Source organism: Xenopus tropicalis, chromosome 5, assembly GCF_000004195.4.
Source record: "Xenopus tropicalis strain Nigerian chromosome 5, UCB_Xtro_10.0, whole genome shotgun sequence".
Lineage (NCBI taxonomy): Eukaryota > Metazoa > Chordata > Amphibia > Anura > Pipidae > Xenopus > Xenopus tropicalis.
Genome location: NC_030681.2, coordinates 125,118,407 through 125,142,237, shown reverse-complemented (window position 1 = coordinate 125,142,237; position 23,831 = coordinate 125,118,407). Strand labels below are relative to the sequence as shown.

The 23,831-nt window shown below is 37.1% G+C and overlaps 2 protein-coding genes across 4 annotated transcripts; both read right to left on the bottom strand.

Moving 5' to 3' along the window:
- Positions 1-1,473: 1,473 nt before the first annotated feature.
- awat1 (acyl-CoA wax alcohol acyltransferase 1) lies at positions 1,474-14,329 on the bottom strand. Of its 2 annotated transcripts, none has more exons than XM_012969998.3 (9): positions 13,232-14,329; positions 11,990-12,133; positions 9,663-9,747; positions 8,127-8,234; positions 6,593-6,663; positions 5,233-5,437; positions 3,792-3,966; positions 2,896-3,098; positions 1,474-1,742 (listed from the first exon to the last, which is right to left on the bottom strand). In XM_012969998.3, exons 2-9 carry the CDS (start codon positions 12,005-12,007, stop codon positions 1,588-1,590), a joined length of 1,020 nt encoding a protein of 339 aa, XP_012825452.1. In that variant the 5' UTR covers positions 12,008-12,133; positions 13,232-14,329; the 3' UTR covers positions 1,474-1,587.
- A 99-nt stretch (positions 14,330-14,428) lies between these two features.
- On the bottom strand, positions 14,429-23,108 carry mogat1 (monoacylglycerol O-acyltransferase 1). Of its 2 annotated transcripts, none has more exons than XM_012970512.2 (7): positions 22,866-22,966; positions 21,746-21,890; positions 20,022-20,200; positions 19,069-19,273; positions 17,300-17,474; positions 16,897-17,096; positions 14,429-16,788 (listed from the first exon to the last, which is right to left on the bottom strand). In XM_012970512.2, the coding sequence occupies exons 2-7, from the start codon at positions 21,843-21,845 to the stop codon at positions 16,634-16,636; spliced, it is 1,014 nt and encodes a 337-aa protein (XP_012825966.1). In that variant the 5' UTR covers positions 21,846-21,890; positions 22,866-22,966; the 3' UTR covers positions 14,429-16,633.
- Between the last annotated feature and the right edge of the window lie 723 nt (positions 23,109-23,831).

Genomic DNA, 23,831 nt, shown 5'->3' with positions numbered 1-23,831 from the left:
AAATACTTAATAAATAAAAATACTATATACAGTTGCACAGAGGTACAGAACTTGTGTGGGTGCCAACTATTTAATATAAATCTATCCCTACACTTCATTGTGAAATCTAACTAGATAAGCAGCAATCTGTCAGTCTTTAGTCCTGGCTAGGAATTAATTTTAAATGTTAATTTAAGTAAAATTGATGTTGTGGGGAAAACTGTACAGCATAGATACAAGCTGCTTGCTATTTCGGGAATCTTTGTTTCCGCTGACTGGAGCTGGCCACGGAAAAATTCCATGATGCCATCCTGATAAATCAACTTCTGCAGTTGCTAAAATTAGACCCTTTCAAGTGCAGCACATTGACATTTATTTTGTTTACAAAGGTGGCCATATGGTAGTACCCAAGCAGATATTGTAATGTGCAGTAGAGTTATTTTCATCTTTGTTATGATTTTAAATACAGATATCAAATATTTGGCATATCATCTGGTTTCTTATGGATAGGCTGGTTATGGTTGTACAACAAAGGGAGAGATGCATCTTGGTCCAGGGTCTTTAAATTAACCATAATTAATTATTCCAGAAATGTGAAGGACAAATGAATAGTTTTGCTGCTGTGTTTTATGTGCGTTACACAGACTTTTCCAGTAATAAAAGGCAAGAGAGATCACAATGTAATCTTCAAGTACCAATCTCCTACCATACAATAAAACACAGTTTTATGAATAATGGTTTTATTAGACATGTTATCCCTGATTATATGGATAACAATCCATTCAGAAACACCACTAGTTTTATGTTTTACTAACTATACTGGAAGACAGTCAATGTAACTGTAAATATATTGCCATTAACAGTGTAAAAGATCCATGTGTGATGTTGTCAGCCTTCAAGCTTAATTGTGCAATTCTTTTTATGGTTTTAGATCAGTTTCTAAAATATCAAAGTCCAGTAGGATATATGTACACCTTACCTTGGGTAATGGCTAATGTACATCTGGTGGTACAAAGAAAAAGTAAACAGGGTTACAATAGATCCAGTTTTAGCAATAATCTTGGATTCTATGTTTGAGATGTTCATTTCAATTCTGCAAATTTCTATGTTTTTTTAAACTGATATCTAGTGAATTCCTTTTTAGCATAGCAAGGGGTATTTTCAAAAATCCCTAAAGCAGTCATTGCTTGGTTGCATAGCAGCAGTTGTAGGTAAGAAAAGTGGGGGCTGTCAGGTATAGCAGAGCAAGATAACAGCACACCAAAGTAAATGCCATAACTCTTTACTTCTGTCTTGCCTAAGCTGGGACCCCTAACTGTGGTTCAAATACAACTCTCTGTACCACCTGAAAGCCAGGCATTTTCACTCTATAAAAAGGGGTTTTTGCAAATTCTGTTTTGTCCCAGACTCAGCCACAACAGAATATGACTTTACATAAGTCTATTCTGCACGCAGGATTTAATATTGACCATTTCAATTGATCACAACACTTCATACTTTCCAGTTTAGTAATTTAATTACTTCTAACGTCACATTCACATTTTCAGTATCCAAGGAAGAATTGCAATGTGTTATCACTGTATTATTAACTGGAACCAACTGTCCGTTTTAAAGTAGAATCAGAGAGTCACTTTTCTGTAGACCAAAACGTTCCTTGTGGGTATTGAAGAGTTCAAGTAGAGAGCCGACATATAAAGCATGGTATTTCTGTATTTGCTCCTCCGAGGGTTTCTGTACTCTAGGCAAAGGGATGGGCTTTCCAACTACAATGAAAAAAGATAACTGAAGCGTGTACTGTACCAGGTTTTCCTTTTCTGTAATTATTCATTAGTAAATAATAACCACTTTTTACCCAGCTGCATTGTCTGTGGAACATAGTGCAGTACACAGAATCGGTTCTATTCTTCAGCTTTCTACAGGTAACATTTATACAACAAGACAACATTTAGACTAGCATAGCAATGCACTGCTATAAAGTATATGTGCAATAACAATGCAAATTTTTCTACTAAGTTATATTAAAGTAGATTGTCTGTGAAGCTTGATTTTCATTGTGCTAGATTTTTTTACATGCTCATTCATATGCTCAGCCATTCTCCTATCATTTTTGTAGCGTATATAAATAATCACCATTTCCAAACTGCTATGGTTCAGCAGCCCTAGCAACCTGTTTAAATGGAAATCTGGACAGCTACAAAATTAAATGACTTGAACACAAACATTCGCAGAATAAAATGTATGCCTTATTTTACAAAGCATGAGTGAAAGGTGTCTTACCTCCCACAAATGTTCATAATTACTCTATAAGCTCTAATGAGCAGGGCCCTCTGTACTTTCTGTATCTGTCAGTATTTTTAGATGATCTGTTTATATGTATATATTCTTCTGTTGTACAGCACTGTGGCATATGTTGAAGCTTAAAATACATGTTATTATTATGATTATAATTATTATTATTAATTATTAGTACACATATAAAAATAAAAAATAAGAATAATACAGGTAGGGGATCAGTTATTGAAAACCCATTATTCAGAAAGTTCCAAAATATGGAAAGGCAATCTCCCGTAGACTCCATTTTAATCAAATAATTCTAATTTTTTAAAAATGATTTCCCTTTTCTCTGTAATTATAAAACAGTGCCTTGTAATTGCTATATAAGATATAATTAAACCTGACAATCCCTATGGGTTTAATTAATGTTTTAGATTTTTTTTAGATCCCAATTATGAAAAGACCTGTTATCCAGAATACCCCAGGTACCGAGCATTCTGTATACCAGGCTGCATACCTATAATAATAAGTACTGTACAGAAGCTGTATTTACTATATCGTCACTTGTATATATGTGTTTAGAGTTTTCTTCTCTGTGACAGATGTAGGTTTACCGTATGTATAATGATATATAATACTGACCAACAGTATTGATGGGCTTCCGGAAGGGCAATATTCCTTTGGAAGTGCTGGAGAAAAACCCTTGCCCATAAAAGATACAGGGAGCAAATCCAACCCAGTGTTGGAACATCTGTTGAAGACTTTTTTTCCAACTTCCCACTGCAAAGTGGCATTGATGCAGAACCTCGTTCTCTCCAAATGAATATACAGGAACCAAGGACGAGCTGTAAAGAAAATAGCTGAGTAAAACAAGCCTATAGGCTTTATTCAATACTTAAATGATTTTTAGCAGACTTAAGTTATTGAGATCCAAATTACGGAAACATCCCTTATCTAGAAAACCCCAGGTCCCGAGCATTCTGGATAACAGGTCCCATACCTGTAACACTATTCTCTCTAAAGCCCCCTGACAAAACTTGGCTTTTCCCATTCTCCATAAATTTCTGCTAAGATTATCAGTGTTGACATCTAAATTTGAACAGAAACGTGTTTCCCAAATTCAAAAGAACAAATATCAATTATATCATGGTTAAATAATCTACAGTCAGATCATTTTTTAATTCACCATTCTATACATTATATGGTTATCCTGTAAAATATATATTTTTTTAGGTGCTTAGTGATATCAGTTTTGTCCCATAACTTGAACTATTAGGACATCAGAAGTCGCATAAGAGATCTATGATCATTTAAAGTCTTGGGGCTAAAGGCTGATTGTTTTTATAAAGGCCATTGAATTCTAATGTCATTACATTTTACAACAGTGGGTAAATTATTCCATGTAATATAAATATACAGACACATGAATACACTCATGTATATTATATAAGTAAGTCTAAAATGTATTTATATTCTGAAAAATTAAAACCTTAGCCATGTTGCTCTGTTCCTGATATTAAAATTATAGCTGTTCTTACCCATGAATGAGAGCCTTTTTTACAAAGCCCTTTCTGTTCTTTAGAGTAAGAATATGGCTTTGCCTGTTGCAATGCAATGCCTCTGCTGAACCACCCACTACAATCACCACTGCATTTCCAGTACCATGGTGGGACAGGAGGTAGTCTATGGATGAATGGGTCACTGAACACATTCCTGGAATAGAAACATTGTCACAGTAACAGTATAAATAGGGTTCAATAACATAGAATTTAGATTTTACATCAGAGTATATAAAGTCTAATTTTTATACATAAGTCTCAAGAGGTGTACTCCCTTAAAGGAACAGTAACATCAAAAAATGAAAGTGTATAAAAGTAACTAAAATATAATGTGCTGCTGCCCTGCACTGGTAAAAGTTGTGTGTTTACTTCAGAAAGTCTACTATAATTTATATAAATAAGCTGCTATGTAGCCATGGAGGCAGCCATTCAAAGGAGAAAAGGCACAGGCACATAGCAGATAACAGATAAAACACTATTGTATTCTACAGAGCTTATCTGTTATCTGCTATGTAACCTGTGCCTTTTCTCCTTTTTTCCAGCTGGAATGGCTGCCCCCGTGGCTACACAGCAGCTTATTATATAAATTATAGTAGTGTTACTTTAGCAAACACACCAGTTTTACCAGTGCAGGACAACAGTGCATTATATTTTTATTACTTTAAAGCTCTTTCATTTTTTGGTGTTACTGTTCCTTTAACACAAGATGAGGTCTTGAACAAGCATAGTATCCAAGGCTATTGTGATACTAATCTCTACAGTTAGTATTAGTGGATATATATATATATATAGTTTATGTATGTGAGTGTATAGATTGGTAGGTATGGGTTGTGTGTGCTGGGTTTACTTGGAAGGGTTAAACTTGATGGACTCTGGTCTTTTTTCAACCCTATGTAAATATGTAACAATGGGCAGGGCACTTTTAAAAAAATGGGCATTTGCCCATGGCCCTCTGGGATAGGGGGCCCACAAGCACACCTTTCATCTGGGATAACTTTTGGCAGAAAAGTTATCTGTAGAGATGGCAGACCCCTCATTTAAATCAACTGCTCTACAGTATAGTTATTGTAATTGTTTTGCCTTTTTTTTTTCTTGTGGCATCACCATTTTGTAATTTATCTGCTCCCAGGGCTGTTGGTCCTGAATGGCACATCTTGGGATCATGTCTACTTCAGTAAGCACATATTACTATATTGAATTTCACACGCTTGAGGGTCATTCTATCACAAATTTCTTGGGGCAGTGGGGACCCACCAGTGAAATTTTGCCCAAGGCCTGCAGGTACCTTAAAGCTGCATTGCCAATGGGTCAAACTGCCTGGGTGCAAATAAAGGAAATTTGAGATAAAAAATACTCTACAGGTCCAAAATAAAGAAATTCCTAAATCTTTTGTAAATTGAAAAGGAAAAATCTTACTGACCTGCAGCCAGTAGGTAATCTCGGTAAAAAGGCACCTTAAAATTCCCAGCTAGAGTGGTAAGATATGTTTTCAGTCCAGGAAACAATTGAGAAAATTCTGTACTGTCTGTGCCAAAATTACAGAAGGCACCAATGCTCATAATTCCATGAGGGTGGTACCCTAAGATGTAATTTTGCTGTGGATCCAGTTCTGCTGTTTTGTGAAGCTTGAAGAAAGGGAAAGGATTTAGTAAGAACTATTCCTCCATTCTATGGATCTACAGACATAATATCACAGTACTGATTCTACTAATACTGGCCATGACTTCTGACAGGCACAACGACTATTCTAGTTACTGCAGAAAGACACAGAAATGGCTTGTCACCTGCTCTTTATATTTAAAGCTGCCAAAAACCTTTCACCTTTAAACAAAGAGGAAATGAATGTTGGAAAGATAACCCGATGGTTTAAAATAGGCTGTTTGAGAGATGAAGTAAGAAAGAGTGAATTATAATACAGCTGTTTCCTGCTTTTGTGTTCTCTGCCACAACCTGGGTTCCTATTGTAGACCTGGGCTATAATCAATTGGTAAATATTATGGCCCATATCTTTCAGATAGACCTCATTCTGTATTATTATATTAAGATCATTATGTAACATTATATTAAAATGATTATCTGGCCCACATAATCATTATGTTGTTCCAACTTTTCCATTGCTTGGGGGGGGGGGTGTGAGTTTCTTTATATAACATTAATAATATTATTTGTATTAAATTCTGGCATCCAAACACATGGGCATCTAAATGGAAACAGCTGGAAAGCACTGAGAGCTATCAGTTTGATCAGGGCTGGCCTTTAGTTTGCTGGCAACCATTCCTTGAAAAAGCTAAAATACGCAGCACCCAAAATACGGCATTTGTCCACTTAATCAATACATAAAATATGATCACTAAAAAATTCACAGTAATAAAATGATACACAATTGTGCATAATGTAAGGCTGATTAGTAAATTGGGGATATATTGGCTCTAGCACTTCTCACTGACCATTGCTATTACTCAAGCAGAGGTAAAAAACACTTTTTGGGAGGCACTTTTGGGCATTTCCTCTTTGATTGTCTGCAGTTCTTAAATTCAGCATGTGCAAAGGGAGCCCTGTACTTCCCACCTGGTCAGTGGATGGTATTAGGTACAGAGCTCCCTTTTGCCTTAGTATGCTGTACCTTTCTCTTCATGCAAAACAGAAAGTATAGACAATATACAAGTATAGATAACTGCAATCAGGTACAGGCATTTTGTGTATGGCATTTTATTGCATCCATTCAAACATCTAGGTCTGTGCCTAGAAATTGAAAATAAGCCTTGAAAATTCTTACCTACCCTTACAGGAAAATAGTCTCTAAAATGTTTCCATATGGTCCATTTGCTCATCCACACAGATTTTCTTCCACCTGAGAGAAAAACATATTTTGGAACAGTTAAAAGTGACCAATTGCTGTATCTCCACCAGAAGCACTGAAACCACTAGCTATGGTATCATCACATCATCCAATGGGACAAAGTCCCAAAAAATTGACATTTTGCCACACACTTGACCTGCAGTGCTGTATTTCAGAAACAAATGTAGCTGCTACAATATTTTGCATGTGCCATTAACTTATATAGCAACACAGACACATACGTTTGGAACTGTTTGTAAATAGTAGCAAACTGCCCTTACATCAGTCTGTTCATCGTGTGGGCAGGGTTATTTCATGCAATTTCCCATTGGAAGTGTAAATATGCTGTTTCATTAATTTTATAAAACAGTAAATACAAGCAACACAAATGGGCTTGAATTGTGTTTTGTATCAAGATCTGTACCTCTGTATGAACATTAAAAACCAAGTAGAAAAGAAGCATAACCAGGCTAAAATCCCAAATGAGGTATAAATAAAACTAACTATTCAATGTTCCACAAGGCCGTTCTCTCACTTGGTTTATTTTAGGGCTAAGAAAAACATTTTATTCAGACAAACATGAAAAACTAAACAGAAGAGCAGTACAGCTCAGGCCCAGACTGGCAATCTGTGGATTCTGGCAAATGCCAGAGAGGCTGCTGTAAAATGTCATAGACAGTCACTATTTATTGGGCTGATGGGGGCTGTTTGGGCCTCTGTAACTGAAATGCCAGGGCCTGTTTGAATCCCAGTCCGGACCTTCACATTATCTTTCTCTTTTGCTACTTCTGCTCCTTTCCACTTGCACCAGAAATGACAGTTTCCTGTATGTGATGCTTACATAAATAGTTCTCCAGCCTATTACTCGAAAAACTGTTCATGAGAAAAAAATCTTCAACGTTTTCTTTCTTTTTCAATTATATTTAATAAACTACTTTGATATTCCTTCTGCATAAACCAAGCTTTTAAGTAATGCTCCATCACTGGGTACTGTGTTTTCTACTCACCCCTACACTGATGGATGCCTTTTACCAACAAAGCTGCATAGCTGTAAATAGGCTGTGAGACGCCATGGCCTTTTCTGTTGACTGCCCTTGTGTAGTATATCTATTCCTTGTTTTATTTATTGGCCCTGTTCCTGTTTGTGTACAGGGGCTCATAAGAGGTGGTAAAGACATTTATTTTAAAGCTTTCTTAAACCTTATAGACAGACAATTATCGTTCCGCCATTGGGCACTGTAATTTAGACAACACTCAACCCAACATGTTGGTCTGTGTTTTCTAATCAATGCTGAAAGGTAATGGCTAGATTTACATGATTTGCCAGTTTCATAGTCAGATTGACTTGCCAGTGTTATAGTTAGAGCAGCTTGCAATTGTCTCGACAGTGTCGTATGGAGATGACACTGGTAATAAGGACTGGACTATAATCCCTTAATATCAGGTGAAACACAACTCACAGCTTTGATCCATACCTCTCTCTGGTGTTTTCCGATCAGATACTAGCCATACCATGTACAATGCGAGTAAAGGCCATAATGGGCTGCAGGAAATCCAAATGATTATAAGAACGCAAATTGGGCCTGAAAATATAATGAAAAAACTTAATTAATGAAAAACTATGGAAAGAGCATCAGGGACATCCACTCACAACTAAAGGTGGCCATACATGCAAAAATCCACTCGCTTGGTGATCAGATATAAAAACAAACCTGGCTGATCGAGATATGCCCGATTTCAGGCCATACACGTGTATGGCCACCTTAAGGCAAACTAGGGAGAACATGATAATTTGATAAAAAAGCCAGTCACAGGTCAGTGTCTATATAATCTTTGGTTTATATTGTAATATGCTGCACACCTTCAGTCATACAGTAAACTGTCAGCAGCATTTATATAATGGTAATATTAGAGAAAAATGCTATTAACACTATTTGCAAGTGACAAAAGTGGTATCTGTCCCTTCATGCACTGCTGATATTTGGCCAAATCCAGCTCTCCTCCAGCCAAGACTACAGTTACTACAGTACCTTGCATGCTTTTTCCCAGGTCTGTTGATTGGCTAGCATCTGCTACTTTGTTTTAATAGTCAGAGCCAGCAGTGCATAGAATACAAACAAAAGACATATACTACTTTCATTAGCAAATATGTTTGCGAACAACTCTTACACCACTGGAAAAGTTGAATCAATTTAGATAACTGGTTAGTTTTTATTTTCTTTCATTATGCAAAAAATTGGAGTATATTGGAGAAAATGTGGTTTCCATAAGCTGCCAGAGAGTTTTAGATAAAAAATATGGATATGGAGCTACGGAAAGGCATTGTATTTCAGCCACAGAATGGCTGTGTGTCCAGTGCCGATATTTGCATAACGAGCAAGGCACTTTAATAATGACAGCAACTTCTATGCTCTCACAACCCACCAAAATAATTCTGTTATACAGTGACTAATATAAGGAACAGAGGACCATTTCATACTGTGATACTGGCTGCTAACACCATGCATAGGCACATATATTTACAGCACAAAGCTATCTTTGTACTGAGCCCCTTCCAATGTCCACCACAAATTTGTGCAAGAGTTAGGCAACCCTTGATGCTCTGTTTAAGGCTTTTGTGGAGCTGCAATTTCTGGCTTTGTCAGCTCAGTTGTCAGGGGATTCTGGGACTTGTAGTTCAGTAAAAACTAAAATGCCAAAGGCTCCTTTTTTGTGTCGATTTCTGCTATGGGAATGCTAAATGGGAAACATTACATAGTATACAAAAGCAATTCATATCCTATAAAACATATCCTATAAACCATGTTTACTGTAGTCAGTTATAATCAATGCTTACTGTCACAAAACCTGTGCATAATATACTAAATTTACCCATTTAAATGCACTTGCCCTGTGGCTTGTTGCCTTTATTGTTGTTATACAACTCCACACTTCTGACAAGTAATTTTTCTCCTAGACTGGCACAAGGTGCACATCTAACCAATTATTTTATGGGTGGAAAAAAATCATACCAAGAAATAGGAATGTCAGAATCCACTTCAGTACAGCGAGCACCTGCATGAACTCAGAGAATCTGTTGCAAGGTGGGTCTTCCTTCTGCATAAACAGAAAAGAGTAAATAATAACTTCACGCATTTATGTGTGTGCGGCAATGAATTGTCACTCTTCAATGTGCATAGCTACATGTGAACAGGCAGAAAATCCAGGAATTTGTTTGGGATCTGAATAAATCCCACATTGAGTGAAATCTTAATAGCCAACCTGTAACTCTTAAAACACTTCATGTGAGAACAAAAACACGTTTTAGAGAAACTTTGAATAGGCCACTGAAGTAAAGGTTCTATTGTGAAAATGTAAACATGTTATGTTGTGTTTATTTACATACTAACATCTTGTTCTGTAGTTGGTAGTCCATAAAATACCAAAAGACAAGACCGGCACTCTGGGTATCACAATCTAACAATTAACATATAGTTTAATTACCAAATACCTTTTAAAAGATATAATCTGAAGACCAGCAGAGAGCAATAATCCTGATAGGCTTGGCCTTACCTAAATTAATGATTCACTAATTCCTTTAGTAGATTCAGGATTGCAAAGGTGCAAACTCACCATACAAGGGCAGACTGGCTGCTGATTTGACTCCTGTTTCAAATCATACAAGCAATGTCTTTCAGATAACATTTTTACCTGGATCCTATATTATGCAGTTGGCTGAAAACCACATATGCAGTCTGTTCTGTTCTTCAGTCATCCTGTAAAATGTCTGAATGAGCCTGTTCAGAATTTGATTGGCACAGGGGATTATTCTAGACCCATACACAGGTAAGCCAGATGGCATTTTGGTAAGAGAGGCAGATACCTCAGCCAATATCTCCTAGGCTTTAACTGGCAATTTGTAGATTCTGGCTATAGAAAGTCACTATTTAGTGGGTCTGTGGGGGTCTCTTTGGGTGAACTTAAAATGCTGGGGAGCTATTTTGGATTTTAGTCTGGACAGGATATCTTCTCTGTGCACTTTAAAATCATAAAAACATTGCGGAGGGAGGGGAAACTTTTCGTTACTAAAGGTATATTAAGGGCAAGAACACATGGAGCATTGGCTCTGCTGCTCTCGGCCGCATTTTCTCTGCAGGCTAAGAAAAGTGGATCAGCTCCCTTCTGCCTCTCTGTATACCTGTATTGACAATTACAGCTTCCACCTGTTGTAGCTACATGAAGTGGAGCTCCACATAAAATCAGACATTTTTAGGCTGATTAATATATATGGTATGTCCCCCCATGAATTTCTGTGGCAATCACCTGAACCCACAAGTGGGTCATGTGATTGTTACTCAAAAGCACTGACTACAACATTTTCAAGGCACATTATGTGCATCTGTAATTGCAATAAAAATAAATGGGAGAAAGTTTTTTGCCACCCACCTAGCCGGAAGCAACAAAACTCCAAAAATCACCCTATGTGTCATTGCCCTTGGGGGAAAGCCAAGAAGTTCCAAACATAATTTCACTTTGGAAAGAGAAAACAGACTGTGGATATGGGAAGAGAAATCACCCACTTCTGCTACATTACTAACAAATTAAAAGAAGGGTGTGCTAGATATGTTAGTGCTGTGTAATTAAAAAGTCATGTAAATAACAGTAGACACTACAAGAATCTCACGTTTACCATTCCTATCTATTTTACTGCCAGGCTTTTATGTCTTGAGAGACTTGAAGCATCATGGAAAACTAAAATAAAAGTAAATTGGGCAACAGACTTTAGCCCAGATGTCCAGAGGGCTGAATAGGAAAATTAAATATATTCAGTAATGATAATGTCTTGTGTTCATGGCTTATGTTTATATAGTCTTTTCTCTCTTCCAATATATTGATAATGTCATATGAGAGACCTGGCACAAGCCACTAAAACTTATAACATATGCCTAAACTTAGTATTGTAGATTGGGTAACCTGGGGGGAGCAGTGGCTTGATGTACTAAGTAGTACAAGGTCCCCAACTAGTAATCTTAAACTGCAGCTAAAATATCTTGGCTAGTGTCTGTAATTGAACATAGAGATTATACTATCTACATATCTTTACAGATCTATCTTTACATAGATCACCAATTATAAAAAAATGTTCATGTAGAGAAAGATAAAACTATCACATAAATTGATTATATTGACTATGAATTCTCTCCCTGAAGAGCTTCTATTTGCAGATAAATTAGATGGAAATAGGGTTGGATTTAGGTAGACAGGATTAAGTTGGGCAAAAAAATTAAATCGAATAGGTGTTTTTTGTTTTTTTTTAACATTAACTACTATTTAATTTTTGTATATGTTAATATATTACCTGCGGAGTGGAATCCATATGACACAAGATAATATCAGCTGCTCATCAAACGGATCCTCAGTGCTGAATACTTCTACCACACTGCAGCCACATACAGGTGGTCAGTGTGGTTTTGGATACAAACTAGAGCTGCCTTAGATTTTCCTGGCAGTTGGGGGTGTGAAAAAAGAAAATAATTAGTTACTGATAGAACTTTATTCTGTGAGTGTGTTTAAATGAAGTGACACTAAAGAATATCTGAAGGGCTGCAGGTGGGATTAAACAGAGATAGAAGGTAAAAGCCTGCTACATGCTTTGCTTTATGTATAAATAAAGTAGAAATATAGAACAGGGCTTCTCATCCACTTCTTGTGACAAAGTTAAAGGTTTTTCTATCTTGACCAACACTCCATGTGTTTTGCAGTGTGCATTCCACTGGCTGGTCCCATTCATCCCACTGCATCACTCTACCCACACAGATGGAGACAAATGCTGAACACATCAATAAAAGGTCTCCATCATGTGTCTACATGGTATGTTTTAGACTAAGAGAAAGGGAGGAAGGAAAGCCAATAGCACAGGTAGCCTTCTGTTGTGTTTCTACAGCAAAACACTCAAACCACTTACCATGACAGATAACAGGGACACAAGGTGGCCCACTGATTTTCAATAATTATGAAAGAAATCCTGCATATTAAAAGCTATATGTCCATTGCCTTAACAGAAGCCATGGTCTAAATCTGGCAGCACTTTAAGAGCTGTGGGTGTTTGTGCATAACAATAGAGAGAGCAGACCCAGCAGGTACTTGGAGGCTCATATACAGTGCGGGTCCAGCTAGGGGTCTGACTGATGCAAATGTCAGCATGTGTGTGCACATTATGGTTTTAGGGCCCTAATATCTAAGTATACTGCTGCTTGGGACTCACTTTTACATATATGTGTCTCTATGCATATACAGCTACTTGTTTTAGCAACATACATATGATGTGCAGAAATGGTTAATTCTGTTATATAATACATTGACAAGCTTACATTACTTCCTTCCTTTGTACCAAGGCCAACACATTCCACCACACGCAGCAATCTCTAGCACTGAGCTTTTTTTTTTAAACAGTCACGCATTCTAATATATGTAATATAAATAATCCCACAATCCCACATCCTACGGCAGCCCTCCATGATGCTTTTAAAGCAGCCTTCTATTCATTCGTGAAATGCGTTTAATGTGGTAATAAAGCATAAATTAGAGAACAGGAACTTACCTTCCCCCCAGAAGGGGGAGACATTAATCTCCCTCTTTCTGACTGTGTCATTGATAGGGGTCACCAGAGCTGTGAAAAGAATCCATTGCACACATGTGCCGAGATTTTTCTAGGGCAGATGGTGATGTCTGGTACCCACACTTGCAAGATGCAAGACAGCTCCTGATTTGCTAGTCCATCTGGCTTACGATTGGCTGCTCTAATGCTTTCCATCCTCGAAAATCAAACCCTCAAATGCTGCGATGCAGCAGAGCTCGGGACTCCATTAACTCCTGCATGGCCAGAAGGATTTACAGGGAAGCAACCACTCAGTAGAAAAGCAAATATCTATAGGAGAGTGTCTTTTTAGATTAATACTCCAATTTACAAGTACAATAAACCTGTTTGTAATTTAGATGTCTGTGTGTAACTACAGGAATGTATAAAGGGACAAATGAGATATGAATCTATATTCACTATATTTACATAAAACAAAATTTTCATCCTAAGTTATGGACCCTGCTAAAGAGATATTGGAGTCAACTGCCTAACAACCAGCAGGATTTGCATTTATGGGGACTTCCACCCAGTTAATGAAAAAAACAAAAATGTTTGTAATAGAAGATAATAGAATTGTAAGCCACTTTCTATTCGCTGCGCTGCTGTCCGACTACAGAAACATCTGTGTGTAGAAGAAATCGGATTTCCCTTTAACTTACAGTCCAATTTCCACAATGCTTTGTAATTATTCAAGGTATATTAATATAAATATATGTTTCCATTATTCATTAGAAAGTGATTTTTTTTTTTATTTGTGAATGCAATTTAGCAGAAGCCAGTTCTCCTCCAGCCAAGACTTGCTTTCTTCAGGTATAGGAGAGCATACAGTAGGTTTGTTAAATCAATTGACTTCTAATATATTATATCAGAAGTCAGAACAATCAACGCAGAGTCTCAAAGTCACAGACCAATAGCAATTACAGTTACAAATAACTAATTTTTTTATAATGTATATTGGACAGAATTACATTTTCTGTCTTGAAAAAAAATTGCGGAAACCTGCGAGGCACTGTGGGAATAAGAGTCTTGGCTCAAGGAGAGCTCATTTATTGCAGAACATGGACAGTAACCTATGGCAACCAATCAAATGTTTGTTTTCATTGATCTACCTTGATTGTTAATCTTACAATTCAAATAAAAAAAAAACAATCTGCAAAATGTAGTCTGTGCAAATTTATTTCACATGGTGTCAGGTATTCTGATACACAAACATGTAGTACATGACTTGTCAGCTGTGCAAGGGACACAAAGCAGATGGAAACAGAATACAGTTGATGTTACTTTATATGCAATACCTCTCGCCACAGTCTGTCTTCTACAGACTGTCCTTACTTCCCCTTGGATGTCAGAGCTGGAAGGGAGGTATCTTGTTACAGTAAAGGATTCCTTTCCCATGACATAAGACAAATACTTTAACATCTGTCTCAGATACAGAAATTCTGAATTAGCTTTTATGAACACAAATGATGGTGATGGTATGTGAAATTTAATCTGCAGTCCTAACTGAATTGTGAGCCGCACCCACAATGTTAGAACGTGTAGTGGTTGTGCTGTTCCTGGCTTCCATGATGTTATATGAACAAGCTAATACAGGATACCTGCACCCTTCCAGTTATTGCAGGACTGCACCTCCCATTCAACAGGGACTGACTGATGATGCTGGGAGTTCAGCAACAGCTGGAAGGCCAAAGTTACCCTCTCTATAAAGAACCTATTAGTGAAAAAACACACAGACAAACAGAAATGCTTAGAGACAGAGATATATATTTGTTGATTAGAAAAGCCTCCTTGTAAACATCCACACAGAGTCTCCATATTATATATATATATATATATATATATATATATACATACATATGTATTGAAATAAATTCATATATTTGTAATAACCTTTGGCAAGAAAAGGTTAGCTAAATACTAATACAAAGCTCAGAATTGATTATAAAAAATTTTTCATTCATTTGTATTAAACCCTAGGACAAGGTGTTATGTTGGCCATACACGGTAAGATCTTCTCCCCAAATGCCCACCTAAGGTGAGCAATATCGGGCTAATTTGATCGATCAAATTACAATGGCAGGCGTAAGCACCGTCAGACCAAGGACCACATCAACAAGTCGATGCGGCACACGATCGAACCTTCCCGATTGGGAGTTGTGCGAATGAGTTCTACATCTTAGGTGTTTTGAATAGTCTCCAAATGGGGTTCTAATGTAATAAGAGGTTATCACAACTATGGACCTTTTTGAAGTTTAGTTCCCAGTATCCTCAACAGAACCTCGGAATTGTAGTCCAACAACAACTGAAGGGAACAAATTAGATATCTTTTCACTCTTCCTTGCCTGTAATTTCCTCTTCCATAAATCCAGAGCTTTATTGGAAACCCAGTGAGAAGTGGATAATGCAATGGTTGCAATGTGACTGGCTTATTTGATGTGGTAATCTTTCATAATAATTACTAAGAGCGACATCAATGGTGAATAAGTGTGCATATCCAAAAGTTACTTGATGCCGGGTTCACTATTTTGTGTTATGCAATACCCAAAGAAAAACAATGGAACAAAAATGCCTAAATGTGATTTAACTTGAATAGTGCAGGGCAGCTAATTAATAAGTGACAAAATATTTAAGGTATTATTATCAAATAAAAGCAAAGTGCATTATTGTGTTACTGAAGTTGCTTTGGTTTCCAATTATCTTATTTGTGTTACTACCTTAGTATATCACAATAAGGCTCTTTATTTTTTTCCAAAAAGGAAAAATTAGGTAAGTTCGTTTATACAGTAAGGACACCAACTTAAGATAAATGTTATCTTCTTAAACTAATACAGGTGAATGGATATGTTTAATACAGTGTTATATTCTTGTTCTGTAAACCATTTATGTGTTTGCCTGTTTTCCTTTGACTGCATTTGGCTATCACCGATTCCCTTTGGCTCAGACTGTGCCCCCAATTACAGAACATGACTCTGCTAGGAGGTGAGACCCTTAAGACATTGTATTGTGAAGCTTCTATGGTGAGAAGGAACTATAAGGTGATAGGGAAAATTTTGACAAAAAGAACAATGGCTTCTATAGGCAAAGCGCAATCTGCAATATACCCCTATAAAATGTCTGAATGGTAATATCCTATTAGTATATTTTCCTAAAGCAATATAAACAAAATAGAGGGCTTTGCAAGCATGAATCTTCTAGACACTGTCTTGAGACTAAAGTCTATGGAGAGATAGATGCTTTACAAAACACAAAAACAGTGATTTCATTATCAACATTTTGGACCTTTTCTTTAAGGTAACGCAGCTGTTCCTGTTGGACTGTGGAACACAGGGTGAATGCTGAAATATGACAAGTTATTTCTGAGGGTCACGTGAATATGAGGGATTCGTGTTCAGGGATACCATATCTTTCCTTGTGCTCCTCAAAAAGATCTCGCAATGCACTGAGGTACTGTTGATGGAGTGATTCAATTTCCTCTTGCGTGGGATGTAATGTTTGCTTTACTGGGATAGGACGACCCACTGTATGAGAACAAAGACATTGATAACACAACAAACAATCACCAAGTTAAATACTAGGACTGTTCTGATTGAGATCTTATTGTGCCTTAACCAAAATAACATACTTACCAACAGTATGAATAGGCATCCTGTATGGCATCAGGCCAAAGCTGTACTGGAAGATTCCTCGAGCATGAAAAAGTGGCATAGCAAACCCCATGATCTTCTGAAGCCTCTCCTGGACACAGCGAAGGAATGATCCCTTTGGATTTGGCACCTGCTGGAACAATTCATTCTCCCCAAAAGAGAACACTGGTACCAGATGAGCCCTATAAAAACAAAAGGCACATAAAGGAAACAATTCTGCTTCTTTTATACATGCCCCTTCTACAAGAGGCTTAGATTGATAGGTAAATCTAGGTCTCTGTGCAGAATATCCTATGGCAATGTTTAACTGAACCTTTACAGAAAATTACAGTGAATATACAGCCTCTTTATAGACAGGATATTTTTTTCTCTTTATAAATTGTACCCTTGTTTGAAAGCCACTTTGATGAATCCTTTCCTCTTCAGGATGTGAAGGATTAGACTTCCAGGATGGGCATCCAATGATTCCTCTGCTCCGCCAATGACAATAATAGAAATGTTGCCACCATTCTCTTTGCTCAGGACATGATTGACACTCTTCTTGGTAGCAGACACCAATCCTATAACCATTTCAGGGAAATATATACATGTACAATTATTTAAATCAGCAAAAAGTACAGTTAAAGAAATAATAAAGTATACCTACCACATACATTAAAATATTTGTTCAAATATATAAAAAGTTGGGTAAGACCAATCCTTGTATGGCTTGATAAAGAGACTTGTCTGGTTGATGAATTACCCTTATATTATGTGTTTTACGGCAAAAGGATACAATATTTTAATATAAATCAATATCCCCTTTTAGAATGTAAGCTCTTGTGAGCAGGGCCCTCCCCCTAGTGTCTCCGATCCTCATCCAATGCAACTGCAAACCATTTTGTGAATTGTTTATATGTACATGTTAACTGTTATGTCTTTTGTACCCCTCTATTCTGTAAAGCGCTGCGTAAATTGATGGCGCTTTATAAATAATAATAATACCCGCTTCTGCAAAACTGTATGTATTAGGGAGAATGTTGCTGAACTATACATCTCAGTACTGTGTGGTTACCATAATGATATACTGCAATACTTATCATACCATTAGATTCTCCCACAGAACCGTGCTAGGGAAAACATGGTTAAAAAGATCAAAAGGAGGAAAAATCTTCTGTCAAGAAAATATTTGTCCTCTGTCCTCCTTGTCAAACACTGTACTTAATTTGAGAACAAGATTGCATTAATTCCAAAGATTGCATCACTTTGGGAGACACCCTATCCCCATATGTGAGCAGCACCGGGTTAGTGTATTTAAAAATTTATACACATGCCTGTCAAAGGTGTCATCTCTAAATGTCACCAGTACCCTGTGCCTTCACAAACATACATATGAAATAAACAAACAATGCACACACTTCTGTACTAGGAATCTTTATATATTATAAATATATAGTTGCAAGGTGAAAAAGCAAATATATTGGAGCAAAAATATCACAAATGCATTAAACGTAAGTATCAACAATGTGTCTGACCAAGACAATACCTTCAGGTGTCAAACAAAACCTGACCTATACTGAAATTTCATCAATATCTTTATTGCATCAAGCTCTTAGGGAATAATCCTTAAGTATATTTAAGATACAGTGTTCTCAATAACGATTTAGTCTCCATTTTTCTGTCAATGATTTTAACAGGGTCTAAAAAATGTATAGGATTTCTGCAGTAAATATTAGACTGAAGACTATGTTGTTTATAATGTCCCAAGATTATTTTGCTTCTACTTCCCGCCCTTTTCGAATCATAGGTTGTCTACCATTTTACTTATACTTTATGTACCTTATCAGGCTGCAGTATTATTTGTGGGGTTGTTCTAATAGAGCTGAAACACCACATGTCATTCTTTGGTTCTGAATCCTAAGTTTGATGGCAAGGGTTCTAAAACTGAAGTAAACTGAAGCTCTGAACAGTAATACAAACCAAAGAATAAACTAAGGCTAAGTGAACAATATCTTTTATGACAGATTCTTCAGTTCATATAGACAATTAGCACTATGATCAGATGTGTTTGTGCTTCCCTGTCAATCACAAATCTAAGCTCACATAACTTATTATGAGTTCTTAAATGGAAACAAAAAGTCACATTATCAGTCAATGGCTGTTCCATTTTCTTACCCACGCTCATGGCATACTCTCGGAAGAATGGGCACCTGAACCAGAATGGCAGGATGTGCAGGTAAGGGGTTAGGCCAGGAAACAGTTCCTTAAAGCCAGTGTAGTTAGTACAGAAGTTACCAAAGGCCCCAGCGACAAGCACTCCATGTGGGTGGAACCCCATTATATAGTTGTGCTGTGGATCTAAATCACATGTTTTCACAAGCTGGAATAACAAAAAAAAGAAAATTAAATTAAAATAAAGACAATTAATAAAGTATACAGACACCACCTTTATTCCTACTCTCAACTTATTCTGCCACATGAGGGAACTAATCAGTGTGAAGGTTAAGGTGAATATTTCTTTTTAATCACATCCGTTTAAATAACATATTAGTTCTACCATTAACATAAAATATATCACCTGTTACGTGGGAAGCATTTCTAGCAAAACAGAGACCCAAGTTTTAATTAAAATCAAATTAATTTCTTTTGGGTTAAATGAGAATAACATTATAGACATAGCAGTACAGTACCAGTTTATAGTTTTGTTACATTTTTTATTTGTTTTTTAGATTTGAGTATTTTACTGAAATCTTAATATGGATTCTCAATTCTGCAATGACTTCAACATCACTTTGATAGAAAAATTATAGAAGAGCCAACTAAAGGGGGCCATACAGTCCGAGTCAGCAGCTTATCAGTCCGTGCATGGGGTCCTCAGATGGACCTACCCAATCGATATCCGGCCTAAAATCAGGCAGAGGAAGTGGCCCTCGTGTCGACAGCCTGCATTCCATCAATCTGAACGGATCAATCCAACATTAGGGAAAACTGTCTTGTTTGCCAAACAAGCAGATCTTTCAATTTATAACCCGCTTTAGGAAGGCTAAGTGTTTTTAAACAGAAAAGTTGCTATTTTGACGCTTTACAAATAGGGCCCTAAAATATGTAATTGTACTGCCTTGACTTACCCGGATAGGAAAATAATCTTTAAAATACTTCCATACAGTCCAGTTCCGTACCCATTCCCACCTTCGGCCTCCAGCCTGGGGGGTCTCCCAGTCGAGGTACAGCCAGAGAACATATAGTGCTAAAATGAGCCATAATCTTGCCAGCACCAGAGAGAGGAATATCCCTATACAGCACTGTGCTGCAGAGAGACAATAAGGAACAAATATAAGGCAAAGTGTAAGAAAGAAAAGAAAAAAATAACCAGCATTTTTCCACTTTAGTGTGGACCAGTGGCTAGAAGCACCCATATGGCAGGGCTTGGTCTACCAGCATTCTGGAGTAAACCAGCAACAATATACATCTATTGTGTGCATACAGAGTGCATGCACAGTTTTATGTATATAATATTTATTGCAAAAATATTTTGGCTAAATTGTGACACTGACCCATCAGTTTTTCGTAATAATTATTTATATACATTTACTCAGGCTGTGAGTTACCAATGATTTCTCTGAGAGGGAAAAATGAGTCACAGTTGCTGTGCAGTGATGCTGAATGACAGCCACCATTACCCTCACTGAGCTGTGCTTTAGGCTTCATGGCTGCTAAAAGGTACTTGAAGCTGCATGCCTTAACAGTGCATAGACCAGGGGATTGCATGTGACAGCTACAGTGTGATGCCCTCTGTCTGTACATATAATGAGTCATGACTATGTCCCTACTACGAAAGGACGATTTTAGCCACCCTTTTTTCAGGATAGTGTGTTTTTTTGCTGATTATACATAGTTACATAGTTGACTTGGTTTTAAAACAGACAACAATCCAGTTCAACACTTCCAAATACAAAATTGTTTGCACCATTCTAATAACAGTGAGCGAGGAGACTGAAATGGGTGTTGTAATTGCTAAATTTTTCTGTCACAAGCTAGGCAACATATTTAGCCATCAGAGTAGACCGTTTTACAGGAGGAACTATTATTAAAAGAAATAAGGAAGTTCCTATTCCATGCCATCCACTGCATGGTTGCTAGGGTACATAGCACCCTAGCAGTCAGATAAATGCTGTTATTCCAAACTAGAGAGCTGTTGAACACAAAGCTGATTAATTAAAAAAATCACAAAAAATAGAGGACCAATTTCATATTGTCTACAGGATACTTATTAAAGGGGTGGTTCACCTTTAATTTAACTTTTCGTAAATTATAGATTGGTCTTCATTATTTATTTCTTATAGTTTTTGAATTATTTGCCTTCTTCTTGCTAGAAGGACCCCAGCAACCAGATAGCTGTTATAGTTGCTAATTATTAAAATAATTTTTTTTTTTTTTTATTTGTTATCAGTTTAAAAATGCCATGATACTTTAGAGGACAAAGATTTCCTGGGACAGAGTCAACCCTGAAGGATAGTTGGCAACTATGTATTGAAATAAAACACATAATTCGATATCATAAAACTATATATAACTTCACTTAATCTCTTGTGCAAAGTGGGATAAAGGTAACACTGAATGTGGCCAGCCCTGTGTAAGCACTGGTCACAAGATCGGCCACAAGCAGTGGAGTGAGTTGCTGAGCCTGGGATTGGTATGAAGAAACCCATGTCTTCTCAAGAGATCACCTTAGCCAAGTGTTTGGCTGCTTTTCCCCTTTCCAGCTGTTTCCCTGCCTATGCATGTGAGGCAATTTCTGCAGCATTTTGCAGTAAAGCCTAAGGGCATATTTGATATTTAATAATGACCTTACCTAGTAACAGAAAGGAAAATACCCACTGGAACACAGCAGTTGTCTGCAACCTCCGGGCCAGGGGAATATTGATAGGAGCAAATTCAAGCTTCATTCCCATGTAAGTTTCTAATGAAGGGCTAAACCAACAAGGCACTGTCGTAACCTAAGGAAAGAACGTTATTGTATTGTGGCTTACTATAATGAACAGAATGGATGAGAGGTGCCATATACTCCACACATCCATATCGGCTAAAACCTTCTCATCCTGTCCTGCGATTAAGTGTTTTTCTTAACACAGAGAAATAAACCCAAAGACTCAAAGTTGCATATTTAAATGACCCTGAATGAAAAATATAGGTTAAATCCAACGACTCTCTGGGATATTTGTAGTCTCCTACAGTCCCTTTAAAAGGGAATATACAGGGGTGCAGCAACACATTGACTGATAAGTAGTTTTAATGTATGTTTATGGAAGTTTAATTGATTTTTCTGTGGTGCCCAATAACTTACACCATTGCCCTAAATTTAAGTCCACTAAAGTTTAATTTCTCAGCTGTCTTTTCTCAGTTTCCTTCTAACCAAATGCCTCTCTAGCACTACCCCTGAGATGAGGGGTATGCTGCCTGCAGCCCCCTAGCTGTTACTGAGCTTCCAATGCTGAGAGTTGTTTGGCAGCTGCGAAAACTCAAGGCTGTGCATGATGATTTAGAATGTAAGCCCTTATGAGCTGGGAACTACATAATATTACATGCCAGACTTATTTCAAAAGCTGCTTCCTTCCAAGGACACAGCAATAATACTCCAAGGGTCCCCATATAACAGAAGTTATAATAAGGAATTATGAAAACAAAATGTTTTGATGCATCCTGCCATGGTAAAGGCAATTTAGTCTTTAGAGGCCACTGTTTCACTAGTATCTATAATAAACAAATCAAACAGATCAAATCAACAGAAATGGATAAATAAGTCACTCTGAGTAAAATAACATCAATATTTTTTACTAAACATTCATAGATAAAGTGAAGTTAAAGGTTATTCATAAATAGGGTATATATTCTCTTTAAGGTTAAGGTCTTAAAAATGATTAAACAAATAATAATGGGATGAGAGACACAAGGAAGTGCAGCCTGTTCCATACCAGCTAACCGTGTGTTGACTTGCGTATATTCCTGCTCCTCTTCAACCACCCACACTAAAATAACACACACATGGCAGTAACTGCTTCCTTATGGGTGTAAGCAAATACAGGCAGCAGTCCTTTTATTAACTCTGTGTTAGTCAGTATTGGCCCATATGGACACACAGTACTGTGCAGATATGTGTCTGCTGGCATATCCACTCACCTCATTAGCAAAGTCACCCTTTTCCAAGTAGCTGCCCTACTGGGCGGCAGCAATACCAGTACCTCTTTAGTGAGAAAAACTTTCCCCAGCACAACTGGGCTACTCATCTGACATAGGAAACCAGGGGAGGTGCTAGGGCTGGGCTGGCTTAAAGGAACACTGTTGTGAGCCTGCACTGTGTAACTTGCCTAAAAACACTGTGTAAAATTGCAAAAAGCTGTGTATTTTTGGGAAGCAAATGTGCTGCTGGAAAATTTACTGACATTTTCTGTGCTTGCATAAAAGAAGGTATTTGCAGTACTTGTAAATCATATTTTAAATTCCTTTCTAGAAAACTACAAAAACTCTATCTTTGTAACAGGATTTCACCATATACTGTCAGGGTCAGAAGCTGTGCCCCACAAGGAAAAATAGGAACAATTACCCTTTATCTCAGGTCTCATTAACATTTACTACACTGCTGCTACAAATGCCTGTATTTGGTTTAACAAATGGACTAAAAGAGATTAGGAAGCAAAATAAATGGATTAATTGAACTGACAAATTATATAAATATATGAAATAAGAAACTGTAATGTGCCAAAAAATAATAGCTGCTTATGTCAAAAATGAAATGGCATTGTAAGAAAAGGGGTTAATTATATTATTATACACTTTTGTCAAAAGATGCAGCAATTGATTAGTGAATCACAAGTGCCTGAACAATCCAGAAAACAGAAATGTAAAATCTACAGCTCTTGGCATTCAGGTGCCAAGTAATT